The 24,317-nt window shown below is 38.8% G+C and overlaps 1 protein-coding gene across 4 annotated transcripts; it reads right to left on the reverse strand.

Moving 5' to 3' along the window:
- Positions 1-371: 371 nt before the first annotated feature.
- LOC117989565 (uncharacterized) lies at positions 372-23,788 on the reverse strand. Of its 4 annotated transcripts, none has more exons than XM_034976926.2 (14): positions 16,864-23,349; positions 16,298-16,781; positions 15,655-15,758; positions 14,992-15,093; positions 14,485-14,560; positions 13,746-13,896; positions 12,933-13,150; positions 11,870-12,099; positions 11,445-11,586; positions 10,887-11,061; positions 10,206-10,394; positions 9,294-9,573; positions 4,449-4,558; positions 372-1,614 (listed from the first exon to the last, which is right to left on the reverse strand). In XM_034976926.2, exons 1-14 carry the CDS (start codon positions 23,319-23,321, stop codon positions 1,340-1,342), a joined length of 8,994 nt encoding a protein of 2,997 aa, XP_034832817.1. In that variant the 5' UTR covers positions 23,322-23,349; the 3' UTR covers positions 372-1,339. The 4 variants fall into 4 exon arrangements, with proteins under 4 accessions (XP_034832817.1, XP_034832819.1, XP_034832820.1 ...); XM_034976928.2 differs by lacking the exon at positions 4,449-4,558 and adding an exon at positions 7,502-7,581 and having other exon boundaries at positions 1,473-1,614; positions 16,864-23,788; XM_069503704.1 differs by lacking the exon at positions 372-1,614 and adding an exon at positions 7,502-7,581 and having other exon boundaries at positions 16,864-23,788.
- Positions 23,789-24,317: the final 529 nt, after the last annotated feature.

Raw genomic sequence — 24,317 nt, forward strand, 5'->3', positions numbered from 1 at the left:
GCTTTTACAATTTCTAGGGCGATTGTAAATAAATTAGCAGATAAAGGTAGCCTATGTTTTGTACTTTGAAATTAAGACAAAATGCTAGATCTAACTGGCACTAACACAAAAATACTTAAATCATTTTCAGTGTTGAGGAACACATCTTTTGACAGAAATGTAAAACATACACAATAAAATCTCTATAACAAGATCTAGTACTTTGTCTTGAATGAGTAAAATAATATAAATCGTCACTTGGAAGAAGAGCTGCTGAATTTCACTCGTTCAATTAAACTAAATAAAACCTAACAATCTAGTAATAAAGCAACAACGTTCAAACAGTAAATTAACCAGTACTCAGTTTTTACGAGTCGGATAAATTTATGTAATAAATTTATTCATAAGTAAATTCATATCGGACATCACAGTAACTCTCAACTGAAATATTATGTTCATTTTATACTTTCGCATCTCCTCGAATATACTATAATAATACATATGAATAATGATACGGGTATATGTTGTATACAGTTGTATCCATATAAAAGTATAACTAAAATAAATACCTTATTAAGCAAAATTAACAATACTCTAAAATTAACCTAAATTCAAAAAGAAAATGCGCACTGTCTTCTTTTCAAATAGATCTTTTAAGAAAAACGTCCGTCCAATCGTTTTATTATCTCATTGTCTACGAAGATATTGCATTACAAATGCATTAAAAGGCAGATTTTTATAATATACAGTTTATTTTTTAGTTTCGAGAAATTGTTTGCAGAGAAAACATTCTTGCGAGACACATTCTTCCATGGATCGCACACGTGTAAACAGTAATGTCAGCTTCGATGAAATCAACGTTCCTAACAGAAAACAACACCACACCACTCGATCTCTCGTACCCTATTACTCCACTCCTCATAAATAACACGGGGATGCATACACGATTCGTCTCGCTAACTTTAAAAAAATTAATATTAAAATAGTATGATTGCCCAGCTACCCATATAGTGAAGTTAGTATTAAATTACTGTACAGTTTATGTCGTTAGTGAACCGCTCACTACAGCTATCTAACCACTTTAGACGTTAATTCATACGCGAAACGAAACCTACGCCCTCGAAGGTCACAAGGGACACAACCGGCCATCTCCTCACTATCCGACAGCTTACCTATACATAGCCTACTATAGTTAATCGTTATATTAATCAGATTTATGCAACAGTTTATACCTCACGACCGTATTACCGAAGCGGATAAGAGTTATACATTACGAACTAATAACAGCTAAATATATTACACAGTTCGAAAACTATACACCGATAAGTATGCGCGCGGGGCGGAGGCGGGGTGGGGGGATTCACGGGTCGGGCGCGTCGACGTCGAGCGGGTCGCAGGCGTCGTCGGCGAGCTCGTCGTCGGAGCGGCTGTTGTCCTGGCAGAGCCGCTGCTGGCGCGACTGCAGGTACTGGCGGTGCGCGTACTTGTTGAAGCGGCGCTTGGCCATGAACAGCGTGGCAATGGTGCGCGGCGCGAGGCGCACGGCGGCAGCGCGCGAAGTGATGCCGCCGCGCCGGCACTCGCCGCACGTGTAGTCCAGCACGTTGAGGCGCTGCACCGTCGCCTTAACGCACTCTGCGCGACCACACCACACGTTACACACACAGTCGACGACACCGATCCGTCTACTTACTGCAAGAACTCGTCTACAGTTTACAGTAGATAAATAGAACTACACTCGACGAACTCGTCAAGATGTACCCTATGACGAGTTCTATTATATAGAACTTCGCCACAGGACATATTCTATTAATTAAGTATATTATAGAGCTTGTCTTTAGGATTTCATAAATTGTTGAAAACTGTACCTACATGATGATTTTTTGCAATTAATCAGTTCTTGCAGTAAGCTGACGAAATATTGAGTAAATGCTGAATCGAAGCTCGTATAATATCAATGAAATCATTTCGGTTTTCGTTATTATTCTAGTACTTTAACAGTTAACACTCGGGGCGAATGTGTGCTAATTTGGCAATCGTTGACTTTGACTTTGCTCAGACTTCAGTTTCGGTTAAAACAAGACAGATATAACGCTATCTCGTTTTAACACTGCCTTATTAAGTCTGAGCAAAGACAAAGTTCGCTCTAGAGATCTCAGCCTTAGTGCCTTTCTTCACTGATGCGCTTTCCGACTAGACTATGATTTGCTTAAAATTTTTCAGACTAAAAAAGTAAAATAATGACAGATACTCTCTGAAATTTCCAGTCGTAAAACTGGCAACTAGACCAATGGAGAAAGAGGTTATTCTATTAATGCTCAAGTCTTACCTTAGAGCAAAATAACTTATGAGAACTCACTCGCCATTTTAACTCTATGTGTCAACTGTCATGTCAAATAGATCTCATTTTGGACGTTATGCGACAATTTTTTTGTAAAAATTTAAATATGGAAACATGGAAACCTCAGAATTAGGTATTATTTTTCACCATCTCCACACACCAAGACAAAGTTACAGTACGCAGCAGAAATATTGTACATCGACCTTTAGAAAGAGATAGCGGTTTCGTAGAGGTTTGTCGTTGAGACCGACAAAACGTAACATAGGTATGAGTGACAGAGACAATGTTCTACAAAGCCGAAATCTCATTCTAAAGGTCGCTGTACAATATTTCTTGCCGGCTAAAGTGTACATAGATATTTAATTGACAGACACTCAACGTGTCTTTTCGTCATTCCTATGAGAATCCAATATACCTACATTATATATACTTATTACACGAACCGATTCAGCAATATTTACCACAAATAATATAATATCATAATGCATTGCACACACATCAGCATTTCTATTTGTCTATTAATCCACCATTAAAGACCTAGACCTATTAGTACTAATTCGGTTGTAAATAAACCTTAAGCTAAAAAGACAGTTCTAAAAGTGATACTATCTTTTTCACTACACTCCTTACAGAAAAGGACGGTATGATTTTTAGCCCAGTCAATTTAGGTCAGTTTAGGTTTTGTATACAATCGAATTAAGCACCAATGTCTAAGATGCAACAGATTGTCCAAACGAGGTAGTGCATACATTTTGAGAACGCATTCGCCATATTTTCTCTATGTCAATTATCATGTCAAAAATACGATTTTAGTCCTTAATTTACAGTGCTTATACATATCTAATAATAATAGATAGATAAGTTATCTGTTCAGGTGGACAACATTGGCACTAGAACCGCGTCAGCCGCCATTTCAAAAGCCACGCGGACGAAGTCACGGGCATCAGCTAGTATTGCAATATATTAAGCTATGTTGAAAAAAATATTTTCCATTTTTTCCTTAAAAATAACAATACCAAATTCTCCACTAGCGACGCTGTCACCTGAACAGGTAAGTTGGTTGCACTGAAAGTTTTTAACCATCCTTTTGACGTGACAGTAGATACAACGGAAATATGGCGAGCGCGTTCTCAGAATGTATGCATTATTTTACTGTGTTTACACATCATGCTTTGGCCTATATTATGTCCTTCTAAACATCTAACACAAGACTAAAGCTTTCTATTGTGTTGTTTTATAGTGTATAATAATATATCTCATACATTCAGACTTGGTAAATGATATTAAAGTACATCGAGAGTTAAAAAAGCGATTAATAATGGAATGAAGCGTAAAAATGACAAACATTCATATACCAAAAATGAATTCATGTAATCATGCAAATGGATGCGTAAAACTTGAAGGCATGAAGCATACGCGAGAACACTATTTTCTGTACAAACCCAACAAAACCCCCGAAAATAGTGTCCTTTTGTTTGTTAATATAAACCAAGCAGTATAGTAATAAATAAATACATGGAGGCTAGACGCAATAGGGTGTTCATAGACTAGGTTATTTTCTGGGAGTTTACGTTTCGCTATAAAAATACGTATGACGTCATTAGCACGCGTTGCGACTGCATCAAGATTCAAACATATTATTAGTCTGACACCAACGTTGATAGAACTTAAGCGTTGATACACAATAATGTCAGAGTAAAATGGACTCAAAGCTGCTTGATTTAAAGTATAAAATTCATTTCTTATGGGTTTGGTTTCACTTGAAGCGCTGGCTGCTATGCTGGCTGGCTGGTATGGACGAATTTGATCGTTAGAAGCAGTTAAGGTCCAGTTTACTTCGCTGAAATGTTCGATGCCTTGAATTCTAACAACGTTGTCCGACGCAGAACGTTCAATGATGCAATGCGATGCAAGACGATCAATGTCACACATTTAAAAGAAAGACGTCGCGTCGCCTTTTGTCGCAAATGGCGCTTGCAGCGCGTTCTGATGACGTCACGTGTAGTCAGCAATGGAAACCCAATATTTTATGTTCTCATTTCCGTAGGATATATTACGCCTAGCCCTGCGGTGTGGGGACTGTGGGGGGTGCGGGGCGGGACGCGGGGTGGCTACGGCGGTGACGTACCTTGATGCAGTTGCCTATCGCAGAGCTTACAAATGACGAGCTGCATGGTCCCCTTGGGCCCGATGAAGGAGCGCTCACACAGCGGGCAGTAGCGACCGATGCGATACGCCCTACGTACGCACACACACATACGGACCGTACGCGCACAAGCACCGGAACACAGAAACACGCCATTAGTATCAATCGAGACCTACACCTTGCCGGGCACGGTCCCACCTCTCTGCACTTTGTTACTTCTCCGTTGGCTCAATTATTTATTAAAATATATATATTTTATAAACTAATGTAAAATATATGTACAATACAGTAAATATTTTCACATAACCCAATTACCACTATAAATTATTAATATTAATAAATCAAAAAAGAATAAATATAAGCTTGAAAAGTTAAATAGAAAATAAAATATATTAAAACAGGCAGTAATTTACATTATACAAATTTACGTATAAATCATACTCGTGTAAAACAGAAAAGATTTTGAACACCAATTGTTAAAACAATAAGAACTGGTAATAATATACAAAATAAATAAAATCAAGTGTTTAAGTGTAACATTTGTGTAAAGAGCCAGAAAACAAGTAACAAAGTGTTTGTAGTTAGTGAACGCTTACAATGAAGTTTAGGAATAACGCCCGTGTTAGTTGACAAGTAGTATGAAATGAAGTTAGTTTGTATTGCCATGGCTGATGAGATGTGGTTGATATCCATAGCCACACGATGGACTTATGATTAGATGGCAATTAACTGAGGCAACATTCGAGGTCTAATAATATAATGGAAACATTTAGTGGAATAATAAAAAAAGAGCATAGAGCATGTTGCATCAATTAAAAAACGATGTAATGGAGAAAAATAATTACCAGTAATCGTAAAATTTAAAACGGACAGTAAAGAAGGTTTGATTTATATCGACTAATAACCATTAAATTAATTATAGACCGTACAAAATGTGTTCGCATGCGCCATTTTAACTCAATGTGTCAACTGTCATGTCAATGTTTGAGCCTCAATGAGCTATTGAGGTAAACCGGTAAAGGAGTGGACTGAAAACCGAAAGGTCGACGGTTCAAACCCCGCCCGTTGCACTATTGTCGTACCTACTCCTAGCACAAGCTAGCTAGCGCTTACTTGGAGAGGAAAGGAGAATTATTAGTCATTTAACATGGCTAATATTCGTTAAAAAATATAAAAAAATAGTATGGTTCACCGTTAAAATAAGGACTAAAATCGTACTTTTGACATGACATGACAATTGGCACATAAAGTTAAAATGGCGCGGTAAAATTCATTTTGTACGCATTATAAATTACTTAGTCAGAAATTTTGTAAAAGGTCTTGCTCTAAGTGTCAACTGTCATGTCTAACGACGATTTCAGTCCTTTTCATGGTAAAATCTTACTTTTGACATGACATTGACACATAGAGCAAAAATGGCGAGCATGTTCTCAAAATTTACGCATTATATGTAAACAAATATTTGTACCCCTTTGTAAATGACATTAATATGCATTCGCACCTGCTTTACTGACCAACAAAGATTGTTTGCGTGAACGATATCAATTTAAAAAAGAATAAAAGCACCTTCAAGTATTCAAAAACTAATTTACTAAAAGATAAAAAATTAAAGAATAACAAACAACCTCCGTAACTTAAGTAATCATAAAAATAACTTACGTATGAAGAGATGTGGAGCATGCAACTTAAATAGTAAATATGTATAATTAAAGCCAAATTCTACTAACGAATGCCTTCAATTTTAGCATATTTTTTCAGTATTTCATGTGATTTGACAACTTGGAATGTTACTTCGAAATATTAATGCCTTAATCATGATTTGCCCGTTTTTTCTCTCAATTAACTCTAAATATTAAAATAAGCATTTAGTAGAATTTGACAGCCGGATTTTGTGCTGAATAAGAACGCATGGAAACGCATAGTATGCGGGGTCAAAATGCTACAATATACCAGAGACAAAGCGGATATCGACAGTGAAGATAGAGCGTTGAGTATAAGCTTTCAAGCAAACAAGCGCGACACTAGAGTTCGCATAATTCTGTTTGTTTGTGACCTGCTGCTCGATAATGGAAAAGTTACATCAATCAATATTACAATCTCAATTGTTATGACTGGCTGAATTTCTGCTGCAATAATATGTATATTTCAGCCAAAGAGTCTCGGCCAGAGGTATCAGACTATAGCTGTCAAACTGCGGTAGGCCCCTAGCATACGCGTACTAGCAGGCTGTTCGATTATGGAAATCTCAATTGCGGTTGGCTGAATTCATGATATTATTGTTGCAACAATGCATTTTAGCCAATATGTAATTTTTAAATTTTAAATCCTGGGATTATAAAGATCGGGATTACTGGAATAAGAACCGGACAAAAAATAACTGTTATTTTGTATAGCACACCATTTGGAACATACTTGTATATTATGTCAATTTCAGTGCAATCACATCTGATTGGTTGACACTCATTCACTATTAGCTAAAAAGGTAAAAATGTATTGTTTTTGCAAATCATTATTAATCTGTTGTTTCTTGCTTAGTGGCTGTTAGTAGTGCCACCATGGCACAATTTACTTCTCCAATGACGATATACCCAACGAGAGATTGCGTTTTTGACGTTTCGTTATCAGATATCAATATGACACTTGAATGACATTGACAAGGGGGCGCTGTTGGAGAACAAAGCCTTAGAATATTCAAACTAGAACATAGGAGACGCTTGACGGCAACGTTAGTTCCGATTTTCGCCACGCGCCAAGACGCGCGCACTGTAATACGATACTATTTTGTCAAAAACACAATCTCTCATTGGCATAACAATTTCACATCTCTGAAAGTTTTGTCATACTTTGACAGATCTATAATAACTCCAGTGACGCGTTGGTCTAGATTAAAAGCTCATTACTCTAGCTCGGGGATGGAACAGCTTGTGTTAGTCAACATTGAACACGCATGAGATGACGTGAGAACACAATCGTCTACCAAGACCAGTTAAAATACACATAAAATCATCGAAACTTTGTATAAAAATATTAAGTACTTTTCATCTGCATCCCTCGCTACACATCCTTCGTGTTTTTATATCGGCTTCACCTTTTGCCGGTGCCCCTCTTGTTTTTACTTGAAAAACAATACCGAGTCACTTAAGTAACATATCGTTACAATGTGAGGAAAATATTATGACAGTCAGATTATTTTGATACCTTGTAATCTTACTAGAACTAAAACCAGAAAGTGGTTACATGTCAGCTGATACTTTAACTAACTAACTTTTACAAGACAATAATATAATTTCTTATAATTTGAAAATCATAGATATCGGCAGTTATTGCATCTGAAAAGTTACGAAAAAGTTAAAAAAAAATTGTCTTTACAAAACATTAGAAGCTACTATACTCTAGAACAAAAACTGCCGGTAACTAAAAAAAAAAACTTTATTTTGATAATGTTTTAAAAGTTTCCTAAGGGTATAAGCCCGCATTCCGTCATGGCGCGATTTTTTCACAGTATTCACACATATCGAAATTGTATGACACCGCACGCACTCGCGATAAAATACAATTTCTCGCGAGGAAGAAACACGCACTTTCATACAATTTCTGTCACAGAATATTCATTCTGCCGAAAACCGCGCGGTAAAATGTCGCAGTGCGGGCTTACCTTAAGCCTGTTTTGTTTCAAAAAAACGCAAAGAAACAACTAAAAATTTAATTATTTTGAAGTGATAATGGATCTAAACGTATTTTTAATGGGGATAAAATCTTTGCCTGGTTAAAGGGTCGTAACTCGTAATACTTATTAATAAATAATTTGACATTCTTAATTATTTGATACACTTCTTTAATATTCATAATATCTTGTATTGAGTGTCCAAAAGAAGCTTTCAAAACAAACAGTCAAATTGTTTTGATTTTTCGGTTTGGTCAGTTGGGTTTAAATACAAATCTTGCTGTTTTGTATAAACCTAATATTTATGAGTGACACTTGTAGACACTCAATTATTGACTTGAATAAACGAATTCTATACAACGTAATAATTATATCTTGTAAATATATGATCAGATTAAATAAATAATTTGATATATTTTATCATAACAGTACTCTAGAAAGCAGCAGCCTTAAATGTTGTATAGAGTTTGCGAGTGTCAACTTACAGCACAGTTAAATTAATTGTAAAATAATTCACACAGTCAGTTATAATTGAATCATTATATTATATCTTATTTTTTGAATAATTCTTCTTATATACTCGTATTCAAATTAGTTTAGGATTTAGTTTTTTTTAAATCCCGTGGAAACTGTTTGATTTTCCGGGATAAAATGTAGCCTATAGCCTTCCCCGGTATGCAAGCTATCTCTGTACCAAATTTCGTCAAAATCGATTGAACGGATGGGCTGTGAAAGGGTAGCAGACAGACAGACAGATACATAAACTTTAGCATTTATAATATTAATATGGATACGGATTTAATAGTTTTCTCTCAATTTTTTTTTGGTATGGTATAAATACCATATTTGTACAGGGTATTTGTATTTTGTGGTGGTCAATAAAACTTTTATTTATTTTTTATACATGTTCACAAGTCGAAAAAAATTACGACAAAGTACCATTAAAGTGTCTTAAATTATCTCTTAGATCCAAGAAAGAAATCACTAAGAATTAATTAAACAGCCTTTCTACAGTGTTCAATATGTACCCAAGTTTTAAACAGGTTCTGCTCATTATACTAACGCGTTTTTAAAGTTCTTATAACCATAAAAAGTACAATAAAAAATGCAATGATTCAAAAATAACCAACGGTGTACAAAAAAGTTAAAAGGAAATGTTTTACCTCGCGCACGGCGTGCAAAGCGAATGCGAGTAGACTTTGTGTCCGCCCGGCCCGCGCCGCGTCTGGTGGTGCCACTCCGCGCCCTCCGAGCTCACACTGCCCATACCCCCCGGGGTCCCGCCGCCCCCTGGGGTACCAGCACCCCCCGGGGTACCAGCACCCCCCGATGTGCTGGGTGCTCCCGGCGTTCCCGAGGGGCCCGCTGCACTGCCGCCCGCCCCGCTGGGGTCCCGCGCGCCGCACGATTTACAGATTGCACATTCGACACAGTGCCACCGGCCTGGAAATATCGAAGATATGTATTACTATGCAAAGAGTAAAGCTTATTTCACACTACGGGATATAAATTATATCATAGTCCGGTCAAAATAGACATTCAAGGTTACAATAATTCGCATAGGGCTAAAACTTGGTACAGATGTTGGGAACGTCAATCACTACCCATATTATAAATGCGAAAGTGTGTTTGTTTGTTGGTTTGCCCTTCAATCACGTCACAACGGATCGACGTGATTTTTGCATGGGTATACATAGTTTAAGACCTGAAGAGTGACATAGGCCTCTTTTTATTCCGGAAAATCAAAGGGTTCCCACGGGATTTTTAAAACCTAAATCCATGAGTACGAAGTCAAAACATATTACTGTGTGTGACACGAAAGTGCACAGCGTCACAAACTACATAGACACCTTATACAAACAATGTATACATATATAACATTGTGTATATAAGCCTCAATAGCTCAACAGGTAGACGAGTGGACTGAAAACTGAAAGGTCAACGGTTCAAACCCCGCCCGTTGCACTATTGTCGTACTTACTCCTAGCACAAGCTTGACGCTTAGTTGGAGAGGAAAGCGGAATATTAGTCATTTAACCTGGCTAATATTCTTTAAAAAAAAATGTTCAGCTCACCATTAGGCACGGCTTGCAGCCCCACGCAGTAGATGTGGAAGCCGCGGTCGCACAGGTCACAGAACAGCATCTTGTCGGCGTCCGCGGGCCGGGAACAGCCGCAGCAGGTTTTGCACTCGGCGCACTGCCACGCGTACTCCCGACACTTCCGGATCGTATCCGGACTCAGTTCTACGCATGAGGGGTGTACTGGAAAGATAAAAAGGACACTTTCTAAACACGAAAGACATTTGAAGACAAAGTATTTGAATTTTCATCAAAAATCACCTACGTCACTCTCCAGTTTTTAGGGTTCCGTACCTCAAAAGTAAAAAAGGAACCCTTATAGGATCACTGCGATGTCTGTCTGTCCATCTGTCCGTCATGTCTATCAAGAAAATCTGTGAACACTGTAAACATCAAGTTACTCCAGTGAATTATTGATTCCACTTTAGTGCGCGTTTTGACTTTTTTACAAGTAGGAGCAGACAAAATTAGAAGTCCTTTTATTAGAAGGCTGACCTCCTGCAGTGTAGCCTTGGTCTAGTACTTCTGGGGATCAGTTTTGAGTCCTGACTACTGACATTGGGCCAGCATACGCGTTGGCCCAACAGTTTGCTCCAATGTGTGACCAAACGTTGCGGGGTCTACGCGTGCACGTATACCGGTACTCTACTGGGGTACAGTACGGGCGTTACTCACGCTTGGCGTTGCAGTTGGCGCAGACGAGGAAGCGCTCGTGCGTGTACTTGCGGTTGGCCTCGAGCCGCAGCTTGCACACGCGGCACGTGTCCACCACTTCCTCCTCCTTGAGGCTGGTGGCGGAGTTGGACGCTTCCGTCTGACTGCTGCGCTTCATTTTTGTTATCTTTTTCCGCTGTAAATATTTAACTTATAGTTTTATACTTACTAGTTAACAGGTAAACGACAAACTGTGGAAAAATGATACTTTTTTTAGATCACTGGTAGAGATCTCTTATACATAAATTCTTGTCTTTTTCTTTTTACTGTTACATTGGGGCCAATTCTCTTGTACACAATCTCTAAACTAAACTAAATTAACAGGTCTAAATCTAGTGCCATCCTTTTCTGCAAGCAACCTTATGAAAGGGATAGCAATAGATTCAGACCTGTCATTATAGTTTAGTTTAGAGATTGTGTACAACGGAATTAGCCACATTTTTTTAGTATGAATAAACAAAGATATGCTGGTTAGTCGGTTGGTATTGTGGAATATTTCTAGCATGTTCTGTAACTCACTTTGGCATTCCGATGCGTCTCCGTATCCGAGTCGTCAGTGGAAGAGCATCGCGAGCCCCACTCCGGCTCAGATTCTGAGCTGGACTCCACGGGCGAAGGTGGCGCGGGCGGCGCGGCCAACGCTGTGTTTAGGGGGAAGTACCTGCAACAAGCAAACCATTGTAGATCACCAAACTTCATTCAGAACTACCAGTGCAGTGCATTACATACAAACACGGGATAGCCAATCCGCCGCACCGCCAAATTCAAGTTCACACACCGTAGGGGAGAAAGTACCAGCTCACACATTCACGGCAGCAGCGCGTGCCGGTACAAGCCGCCCGGGGTTCCACGCGCACTGCAGGCAACATGTACTGGCCGGGCACCAGCGCTTGCGGGTAGAAACCGGCCGGAGCCCCACGCGCACTGCGGCAACATGTACTCACCGCAGCTCCTCGGGTGTGTAGAGCCGATAGCAGTGCTGGTACTGGCCGGGCAACAGCGCGTGCGGGTAGAAGCCGGCCGGCGGCTCCACGCGCACTGGCGGCGGCGCGGTGCGAGGCGGCCGGCGGCGCTGCACGGTGAGCGACTGTAGATCGGCGCAGGCGGGCCGTCGCATCGCGTTCAGCCGTGCGTTCCACTCGCTCGCTGATGCGATTGCCGCCGCTGCCATTTCCTGCGACAATCGCAGCATAGGTTTTCATGGGATTTTCAGGATTTCAGCAAGAGTTCGACGTAACTGTACCAGGGGCGTTCAATAAAAAGTGAGAATGTGTTATTTTGGAAGTTAAAAGTACTGGCTGGCAAAGCTGGATTATAAACAAATCAATCAAGATTAATTACAGGAGTAAAATTATTAAATTATAGGAAAAATTATTAAATTAAAGGAAGGTAAATTATAGGAGTAAAATTGTTCACCATATTCCAAAGTTGGACGTTGGTGCAGCAGTTGAAAACTTTGTTTTAGCAGATTGTCGTACCACAGCACGTTTGATTGTTGAAGAAACGTAGATTTCGACGGATAGTGTGCATAACATTCTACATGAATCCCTGGAAGAGATCGCTTTAGCGATAAGGCCGCCTTTGCATGCTACAGCTATTAGATTAAGATCCTGTATTGTGTTTTTTCAATGTTTACTTTGTGTTGTGTGCAATAAAGTGTAAAAATAAAATAAATAAATAAATGAATGCTTGAGGATGAAAAAATATTCCCACGTTGGATACTTGGGTCAGGTTTACCGATGCGCACAAACAAATTAGGCTGAATATTTCCTGACGTTCTATGCTACTTTTGCAACAAGATTTTGATCGTGTTTTGGCTCGTTTGGACAAAACGTGACCTCACTATTATGACCCCGAAAATTACAGTCCATGACTTGAAAAACAAATTACTGGCTGGTACAAATTATTTGCACCTGCCTATACATTAGCTTTTTACGTGCTGATTACTGATTTTTGTGATGCTACAATCAAAGTTCATTTTCATTAATTCATTAGCATTACACTTACTTGTCTGAGTTTTTCTGGATCGACCTTCGGCAATTCAGGTTTTTGTTCTTTCGTTTCTCCTTTATCTGTGTTCTTCACTTCAGGTTTGGCTTCTTCCACCACCTCTTCAGGTTCAGCGAGCTGCCTCTCCCGCTGGTGGCTCCGGTACTCTTCGTATTTATGCGGATAGTCTGAGAGCATTATGTCTAGGACTTCGCTCGCCTCAACTGCAGTTATACCTGGTTATAAAAAAAACTTATACAATCTATGTATTTTTCTTTAGCAAAAGACAAACAAGTCGCTTCTCCTAGAAACGCGTAAGCACGGCGCATAGTACGCTCTTACTGTGAACTATGAGTTATAGATTATATATATATATATATATCGTTTTTATATACCAAACTATAAAACGTCACGCCGGACAAAGCGTGTCGCTTACGCGTTTCTCCAATTGTTTTTGTGGCTACGCTAATAGTAGGATGGTCACTAGCCACGGCTGAAGTCTTCCACCAGATGAGCACAAAGTAAATTTTATTGTACATATTTGAAAAATCTCTTCTTTTTTCTTTCTCTTGCCCTTGTCCCATTTCATTTGGGATCGGGCCTCCTTGTACGTAAGCGCCAGTATTTTCTGCATGTGTGTGTTTATTATATTTTAAAAATCTAAACACAATATAACACACAAATCTAAACACATAAATTACTTTGTTAAGCTAATAACAGAGGAATGTGCAGTGTTCAGACAAGCCACAAAGCACTTACGAGCACGAAGAAGTCAACATTGTAATATTTTGTTTTTTGTGGAAATAAATAAATAAAACAAATAAAGCATACCAAGATCACAGAGTGCTTCAGTGACCAATCCTTTGCTCAACACAAAGTCTCTCTCCTCTGCAGATACGGTCCGCCTCTTCAGTTCAGGATATCGTCTTTTAAAGCTTTTCACCCCTAGGAACATTGCCACTTGCTCTTGTATCATCATCACCTGGAAAAAGGAAATATTGGTGCTATATCGATTGTATATTGTCTTAGGTCTAAAACGAGTACTTACAGTACGCAGCAGAAAATAATGTAAATTGACTTTTAGAAAGAGATAGCGGTTTCGTAGAGCGTTGTCTCTGTCGTTGAGACCGACAAAACGTCATAAAGGTATGAGTGACAGAGACAACGTTCTACAAAGGCGAAATGTCAATCTAAAAACCGATGTACATTACTTTCTGCCTCGTACTGTACATCGACCTTTAGAAAGAGATAGCGGTTTCTTCTCTTTCGCGATAATACAAGTATTTGAAGAAGGACAGCATCTTTCCTTACTTCTATTTAGATTTGAAATTGTGGAAAGTTGGATTTATAGGATTATTTTGTTGGATTGTTATAAATTGGTTTTATTGTTTACTTTTCTATTTTGCCATTAATTTTAAAAAAATCGGGTACTATTGGTTTTTGGGTATAAGGGTTCCTTTTTTCCTTTTGAGGTATGGGACCTAAAAATTGAATTATTGCTTTGTTATCCTGATGGCTGATAACAAAGCAATAATTCAATATTTATAACATTGGAACTAAAATAAAATACCTGTTTCTCTCCATCACCTCTTTCAGGTGGCGGCCATGTATACTCTTTGACGTCGGCCGCCGTCCATACTTTGTTACTGCAAACAAAATTACGAAATTCATGTATCATTTGATTTTATTTTATTTCATTACGAGTTAGCCCTTGTCTGCAATCTCACCTGGTGGTAAGTGATGATGCAGTCTAAGATGAAAGCAGACTACTTGGAAGGGGTATGGTAGTTTTTATTAAACCCAATACTCCTACCGTAATCGTACCGAAACGCTACATCGCTTGGCGGCACGACTTTGCCGGTAGGGCGGTAACTAGACCTACCTACCTGCCAAATTTCATGATTCTAGGCCAACAGGAAGTACCCTATAGGTTTTCTTAACAGACACGACGGACAGACAGACAACGATGTGATCCTATAAGGGTTCCTTTTTTCATTTTGAGGTACGTAACCCTAAAAATTCAAGGTTTTTATTATAAAATTAATTAGTTGGGAAATGCTAATAATTAACTTCTTACCTATCAAACAAATCTGCAAACTTAGATTTTCTCATTTTATTACTATCATTGGTAGAACTTTTTACAGAACTCTGAGAATCTTCATCCAATAAGTGTGAGGGCCTAGAAAAAATAAGAAGACATTAATTAGCTTGAAAGTATCATCATGATCAACCCATCGCCGGCTCACTACCGAGAGCGGCGGGTTGATTACGTAAAACATTGCAGTAGCAACTGCAACGCGACAGCAGTAGCAATGCGACAGTTCATTTGCTGTCTCTCTTCTTCTTATTTCGCTTTGTGGCTATTGCTGTCTCTCTTTAGCCGGACGTTTGACAGCAATGATCGCAAGATTTACGCTTGTCGCAAAATACGTAATCACCCCGCGGGTCTCCTATTACAATGAGAAGGGGTTTAGGCCATAGTCTCCCACACTGGCCCAGTGTGGATTGGCAGACTTCACACACCTTTGAGGACATTATGGAGAACTCTCAGGTGTGCAGGTTTGTTCACGATGTTTTCCTTCACCGTTAAAGCAAGTGATATTCAATTGCTTTAAAAGCACATAACTCTGAAAGGTTAGGGCCAGGGATCGAACCCCCGACCTCCCGAAAAGAAGGGCGACAACCTAACCACTAGGCTATCATCGCTTATGCACTGAATAAAGTATAGTAAGCAGCATACTTGGCAGGTGTAGCATTGTCATCCATCATGCAGGTTTCTTCTTCAAATAGTTGCACAGTGGTGGTCGCTGGGCCACAAACCCTCCCATATATACCCATGGTTTCCTGGAAATAAATACAGTTATTTAATTTTTAAAAAAGACAATATTCTTTAAAGGTCAAAATACACAACAATCAACATGGAGTTACTATACTCTATCCACGAAAATAAGTAATTATAGGGTTTAACATAATCCCATACAAACACAGCCAAAAAACTCAGCCATTTTCAGTCACAATCATGTTTTCAAAAAACATTCGAAATGCAATTCGAAAACATATGAGTACTAAGAAACGTTTTTTGAAAATTCAACCCCTAAGGGGGTGAAATAGGGGTTTGAAATTTGTGAATGCACGCGGACGAAGTCGCGAGCATAAGCTAGTGAAGAGATAAATCGATATCTGGCTTTGTTTTAGATCTTGATTCTAGATCAACACAAAATAGATTATTCAGTTTAATATGTTTGTATGGAGAAGCAAGTTAGAAGTGCGGCCTTAGGCCTATATTTTGTGATAGGATTGTTTTCCACTATGAATTCCAATTACACGAAAATATTCTAAAATCCCATGTTAGTAAATACATGTATAATATGCTGATTGCTCACCTTCATGTACATAGCGCCTCGACCGCCGCCGCGGCCACGCCCCCGGCCCCGCCCGCCGCGCCCCGCCCGCCCGCGCCCTCCGCGGCTGCCGCGCCCCCCGCGACTGCCACGCCCCCGCAACTCGCTCACTATTACGGGTGACTTTAAAAACGGATCCTCCATTTTCGGAAGCGGTGTTTGCTCCACCATAACCTTCAAATCTTGAACAGCGAACATTTTGAGATCAATAGACGGAGACCGTCTTCTACTGGATAACGGTGTCGAGCAAACGGACGGCATTTTATCTAACGCCTCAGTCATTCGTGGCAGTTTGATACGGGAGCTGGTGGGGTCTATCTCTTCCTCTGGTTTCTGTTCAATGAAAATCTTGTTCGAAGTCTCCTCTACGGGCTCGGGAGGCGGGGACGGGTTGGGTTCCGTCTCGATACGCCGACCCCTGCCGCGGCCTCGGCCTCGTGGTTTCGCGAGTATTATTGGGCGTTCCCTGCAAAAAAAAAATGTATAATTGGACATTAAATCATGGTAATAAGTATAGAAACTGAATTAACTATAAAACAAAGTTATACCTTGATAATCGAAGCGATCGCTGAGGTCGCTCCTCCAGTGCCGGAACTGGCAGCGTTACAACTGGTTTTGCACCTTCTGACAAAGGAATTTTTCGGGGACGACCTCGCTTTTTCGGCTGGGGTGTCACATCTACTAATTTAGGAATATCATCATGAACAACATCATTAGATTTCAAATTATCAACTTGCAAAGGGTCTTGTGTCATTTCTTCAGATCCGATACTAAAGTCGCGAGATTCAGAGTTGTCATTAAAAATAATTTGAACCTCAGGTGCAGATTTTTCAATGATCAAACTTTCAGTCATTATTTCTGGGCTATCTGTTGAAGTGGTCGATTTCAAATCTGGACTTGAACTTTGACTATTTTCTGTATGATTTAGATCATTGAAAGGCATGGCTTGCAACTGTTTTGCCTGTAGATTGGATAAAATATTATGTAACTTGGAGCTCCCATTCTTTGCACAATTTTCGTTATTCATAATGGAATGGTGTTTTACACCTTGTTTTGTTTCTGGAGATTTTGTGGATGGTGAGTTTTGAGAGGCTTTGGCGACTATTGGTGTGATAGTAAGAGATTTGTTAGACAGAATTTGTCCAAGTTTTAATCGCTTGGTTTCAAGAACTGACAGCTCAGGTTCTGGCTTGTTTTTTGGAGGGCTTGATGCAGTAGTGGAAGGTCTTTTATTATCAATATTTCGCCTTAAGGATTCAGATTTTTCTGAAGACTGTAAAATTCTAGAACTTCGTAATCTTTTGCCCATTGGCATTGGAGTGTCAATATGAGGCTTTTTTCTACTATTCAAAACAGGTTTCTTTTGTTGAACATCATTCTCCAATTTATGTGCTTTTTCACTAGAAACAGATTGTTCAGAATTTTTGGGTTCCTCTGTTATAATCTTAGCTGATGCACCTTGCTCTGTTTTGTTGATTTTGAGAATTATTCTCGGTGAATCTTGATCTGGACTTTGTTGTGAAACTTTGTCAGATACATTAATTTCTAATGGTTTTGTCACATTTTCATCTGCTTCTTTACATAATTCTTGCATCGAGCGCACTTTTAATGACCCTACATTACAACTGATATCATTAGTTTGACTACTTTCAGCTACATCATGTTTTATTTCAGGACTATTTTTTTCTTTAAGTAAATCACTTTCAATATTTACATTTTTGGGCGATTTAGTAGCTTCATTTGTATGAATAGATGTAGATTTATTGATATTTGTTTGATTTGATACATCTTCTTCTGGAGCCTTTTCTTTCCGAGTTTCTAATAATTTCTTCAACAACATACAGTTTTGCCTTGTTGACAAGTTTTTACTTCGTGTAGGTCTTTCAGGTGGTGTTTTTGATGGTTCATTTGAGACAGTATCTAGTTGCGAAATTGCTTTTACACTACATGTATCTCTTCTAATTTCTTTGTTTTGTGTTGTTCTTTTCAAATGTTTCAGTGATGATTGAGATGATAAATCAGTCATAGTGGCTTTTGTTTCATATGTAACTTGTGCTGCATTACTAGATTCTGGTACAGTTTCTTTAATTTCCAGTAATTTCTCTTCTTTACTAACAGCTAACTTTTCTTCCTTATTTAGTTGAGATATACAATTTTGTTTTACCTCTAATTGTTCTACCTTTTCAGTTTTTTTGGACTCGCTTACTTCTAGTTGATTTATTTTTCCTAAACTTGTTTTACAATTTATATCCGATACATTTTTCTTCTCAGAAATTTCTGTGCTTAAAGGCTTCAATATAGGTTTTATATTAATTTTAGAGACAACAGGAATGGATTCAACACTGATGTTGTTACAATGCTCATGTTCGGATTTTTTATCAATGATGTATTGGTTATCATTAACATAAGATTCAACAGTTTTCCTATTAATTTTCATAACTAAAGGTGGATTTTTCGCTGAAATTTCTTCAACATCATCAGAAGTATCTTTTTGTTTTATATCTTCTGGTTTGATCACAGGTTTTATGTTCAATTTTGTTACTGTAGGGATAGCAGAACTTTTTAAGAGCTCTTTTTTGGGAGATTTTGGAGCTGTGCATTCTTCGGGTTTTACTAACGGTTTAATATTTAATTTGGTAATAACTGGAATATTTTCTTCCTTCTTAATACTTGGTCCAGATTCCATTGTGTCATTTGGTTTGCATATAGGTTTAATATTTATTTTTGTAACAAATGGTATGTAAGTATTATCATCACTTGAATTGCCTGTTTCTGATGATTGGTTCTCATTATCTTTTAAAGTATCTTCATCTAGCGGCTTAACAATAGGCTTAATATTAAGTTTAGTAATAACAGGTATACTATTTCCATCTACATCAGCTTTTAAATCATCACAGTCTTTTTCTTCAGAAGAATTTGTTTCAGGGCTTTTTATGGGCTTTATATTTAATTTCGTAATCTTAGGTACATCATCTTTACTATAATCTACTTCATTATCCTTAGACTTTACTATGGGTTTAATATTTAATTTTGAAACTACAGGAACTTTATCATCTAAGCCCTCAGATGGATCAGTGCTGTCTGAAGGTTTTGTTAAGGGCTTAATATTTAATTTTGTAACAACAGGAATATTTTCAGAATTTTCATAGGGTACTGATTTTTTACTTTTACTTGTAGTTTCATGTTCAGACTTACTAACTGTTTTGGGGGATTTACTGCTCACAGAATCTAAAGCTTTTGGAGCTGTGTGTACTAAATTTCTTATAACAGCATTAGTACTTAATGTTTCAGTAGATATTTTTAATTTTGGTATTTCTTGTGAATGACCATGTTCAACAACAATTTCCTCAAGCATATGTTCTGGAGGTTTTATGGGTTTTATGGTTAGCTTTGGACTAAGAGGTTGACTTTCACATTTTGTGACCGTTTTTATAGTCAATTTAGGTATCTTATCTGTCTGTATATTTCCTGATTGACTTATAAAAACTTTTAATTTGGATGGAGATAGTTGTTCCTCATATTCACAATTTTGAATTGCTTTTATTGTTAGCTTAGGTATATTTTTCTCAGTATAAAATTGACCCTCTGATTCTGTTCCTGGTTTACCTAATTTAATTGTCACTTTAGGAACTACATCCGATGATCCCTGATCTGAGGCAGAAGCTTGATCTGATGTACTAGTACTTTCATCATTTTCAGAATATTCTGATTCTGATATTTCACTGCTACTAGATTTTCTATGAATCTCATTTATTTTTTCTGGTGGTTTGGTAATTGGTTTGATATTTAATTTAGTGACATGAGGTATTTGCTCCTTAGCACTCTCCACAGCCTGAAGCCCTTTTTCTGGTGGAGGCTTAATAGGTTTTATTGTCAATTTTGGTATTGGAGATTTTATTTCATCAGAATGTTTACTACTTAATTTAATTGTTAATTTCGGGACCTGTTTTAGTGATTCAGACTCCTCTTCTACAATAATATTGCTACAACTACTATCACTATTTTCTCTTTCCATATTTAATATTGTATCAACAGATTCCAATTTATTTGCAGCAGATAGATTAATTTTGAGGGGAGGCAATTTTTTTTGGGCATCCATCTCTTCTTTCTCTGGGGAATCTATTTTAGGAGGACTTGGGCATACTTCAATTGCTTGAGTTCTGTTGGCAAGGGTCTCTTGTATGGGTTCTGCAATCACCTGTTCTGCTGGGCCTGGCAAATCATTAGATAATAATCTTTCAGGAATTGGATCTTGAATGGGTAATATTGGGCTTCCTTGTACATGTGATGTGGTATCACTTTGAGGGACATCCAATATTGCTTCTGTTGTACTCTCTGTAATATCTATAGAAGATTTTGAAGCAGCTGTCTCAGATGTCGATTGACACTGTTCATGTTTTGTTGGCTTAGGTTGTGCCTCAACCCTTTTCTCAGGTTGTATATGGCTTTTCTGAGGCACAATTTTTTTTCTTATGAGTTTGATTCTTTTAGTTGGGCCGCTTGATGTTTCTGCCTTGCAGATACTAACTGCATGCACAGAGGGCACAGCATCTGAAGAACTAGATACATCTTTGACGAGGCTTTCCCTGGCCTGTTCAGACTTGCAGATGTTATTGCTTGAATCTACTGTTGAGGAGACAGTAGAGTCTGGTCGATTAGGTGCTGGCCGCACGAGTGGGCGGCGCAAAGGTGATCTTGTCACATTCTCCACAGTAGAAATTCTACTTCTATCACTTACACTACTGTCACTTGATGTTGACTCTGCACTTTCTACAGTAACATTGTCCCGATTATCACTAGACGTAACAAATTTTAGTGTCCGTTCATATGTGGCACTTTCAGTCTGTAACACACTTTGCTCAGTCTGTAACACACTTTGCTCAGTCTGTATAACACTGCTGGAAGGAATATTTGCTAGAGGACTGTCACTCGGATCTTCCGAACATGATACTGTACTCTTTTCGGTATCCATTGATACACTTAAGTCATTGTTATCAAGTACAGGCACACTTTGTTGTGGCGATTCAACACTACTTACTTTCACTTCTCCAAACGGTTCACTTCGAGATGACTGTACTTCAGGCAAAAATTCACTTTTGGAAGCCTCCACGTCTATACAGACTTCCATTTTAGATGTCGGCACTGAATCACTTGCTTCACTGTGGGATGTCTGAACTGGAGTTAATGTTTCATTTTGAGATGTCTGCTCTTTCACACCAGCTTCTCCTTCAGATGTCAGTGCTTCTACACTTTGTTCACTGTATGAAGTTTGTACTTCTGCACTTACCTCACTGTGTAATATCTGTGCTGGTGGGCATTCTTCACTTTGAGATGTCTGCTCTGCAGCACAAACTTCACTTTCAGATATCTGTGCTTCTGCACTAACTTCAATATGAGTTGATGCTTGTGCTGTTGTACATAATTCACTTTGAAGTGTCTGCTCTGTTACACAAGTTTCACTTTTAGATGTCTGCATTGCAGTGCTTACTTCGCAGTGTGAATTCTGCACTTCTGCACTTGCTTCACTGTGTGAGAGATACATACTATCACTTGTTTTACTGTCTGAGTTTTCAACTTCTGCACTGTCCTCATTGTGTAATGTCTGTGCTGTTGTGCACACTTCACTTTCTGATGTCTGCACAGTTGTACATACATCATTTTGAGACGTCTGATCAGCCAAACAGGCTTCACTGTTTAATGTCTTCATTTCCTCACTTACTTCACAGTCTGAAGTCTGTGCTTTTACACTTACTTCACTGTGCAATTCCTGTGCTATTATGCTTCCTTCACTTTGGGATGTCTGTACTTCCTCACTTGGTTCACTACTGTATGACGTCTGCACATCTGCACTCTGCAATGTCTGTGTGTTTGTGCACAATTGGCTTTCTGATGTTTGTATTGTTGTACATAAGTCACTTTGTGAAGTCTGTGCTTTCACAATCACTTCACTTTTAGATGTTAATTTTTCTGTATTTTCTTCACTGTGTGATGTCTGTGCTGGTATACATGCTTCACTTTTAGATATCTGTACTGCATCACTTACTTCACTGTGTATTGTCTGTGCTTTTGCACAGGCTTCAGACTGTATTGTAGTACATTCACTTTGAGATATTTGCTCTGTTTCACTAGGTTCACTTTGAGACATTTGTGCTGTTGTGCATACTTTAGTTTTTGATGATTGTGTATCTGCGCTTTCTGCTGTCAGTACTACGGCACTTTCACAGTGCTGTGTTTGTACTGACATGCATAATTCACTTGAAGATATCGGTCCTGCAACACATATTTGACTATCTGTCATTTGCACTGTTGCACAAACTTCACTTTGTGGTATCTGCTCTGTTGCATATATTTCCCTTTGTGATGTCTGCTCAGTTGCACTTATTTCACTCTGAGATACCACAATGTCACTCTGAGGTGTCTGCGAGTCCACCAAAACATCACTTTGAGATATATTCAAGTCAACGGAAACATTGATACAAGGTGTGTTTGAATCTGTCAAAACATCACCTGGAGATGTTTGTGTATGTATCACATCACTTTGCAAGGCCTGTACACTGAGTGAACTTGAGTTTACACATTGATTTTCTTCACTTTTGGCACTTGTGGCAGAGACTAAATTTGGAGATGGTGCAGTAGTATCAGGTTTAACATCATTTGTTTTATCATAGCAATCTCCGCCACCAGCGAACCTGCTGTCGGTGTTGTTCCCCACGGCCAGCGGAAGTCGCTTGGGCGCTCCGGGCCCGTCCACGATCTCGTCGATCATGTCCAGGATCGCTTCCGTGCTCGTGTTGACGTCGTGAGACGACGGCGACGGAACGCTGTCACCGTCGAAGTTGTCCTCGGACATTGCGGGGGTTTGGCAACACGTTCTCGGTTCCGATGGATCTTCATGAAAACTACCAGTTGCATTGACGTCCTCGATCCGCCCGACATCCTTTTCCCGCGCCGATACACGGCGGGAAGCGATCGTCGCGGCGCCCGCATCGTCTTCTGAACTCTCCATTATCTACTCTTTAGCGACACTGTCATATCTGAAATACAAAATGCTGGCTGGATGATATTTACGTTTCGAACGGGTAACCTGTCGACGTGCGAGCTTGACAAACCACAGGCACCATTCTAATTCACCATAACGCTACGAAAATTTGATCACGGATCCATGGTGCAAATTATTGTACCTGCACATGTACTTTATTCTCATATTCACGACGTTTACGTGTCGCTGGAATACGCACAGGGTCTTGAAAACTATTCATTTAACAGCGTAAACCGGCAAACAAAAAGCTTGTATACGCCATTTTTAAAACCAAAGACATGGCAGGTTTAGATGTACGAGCCAATAAAAAATATTTTATAGGGACAATTCGGCCATTGTCGTGTTGGTAAACTGCAAAATGCCCATAGATCGCTCACTTGAGCTTTTTGCTTGTAAAAGAGTAATAAATATGCCTTTCGACATGTGGGAAAACGAGTAGGAAATAAAATGTTTAAGCGTAGCTCAATTTATATTAAATAGCAACATTTACAATTTCAATTCATTCAACTGTCAATATTGTCAAATAATAATTATTGTCTGTGCGTTACTAATGTAGTTGATACACTTTCCAATCTGATCCAATCGTTATCCAGCTGGTCGGTTGCTAGAAAGTCTGTCTAGTTTAAAAGCTGAGTGAGTGAAAAAAAATTCTAGGAGAATACTTCTATTGTAAAAGTGCCAAAATGAGAAAATCACTTTTCGTGAAAAGTCACCTGTGAAAATATAATCAAGCAGAAGAAATTAATAGTAGGAAACTTCTTTAAAGAAGAAAATGATTAATTAAAAGTAGTATTATTGCCCATCTCTAACCTGCCGGCCACACGCTCTCCGTGTGGCATGGGAAGTAGCGAGGAAAGGAGGCAGGGACGTAGTGTTGCTGCGTTGCTCGTAGGTATGTAGCACGCCATATTCTTCGTTCAGGCATGAATGAAGCACGCGAGTAATCCAGGCACACGGGCAGTG

Source organism: Maniola hyperantus, chromosome 16 (genome assembly GCF_902806685.2).
Source record: "Maniola hyperantus chromosome 16, iAphHyp1.2, whole genome shotgun sequence".
NCBI lineage: Eukaryota > Metazoa > Arthropoda > Insecta > Lepidoptera > Nymphalidae > Maniola > Maniola hyperantus.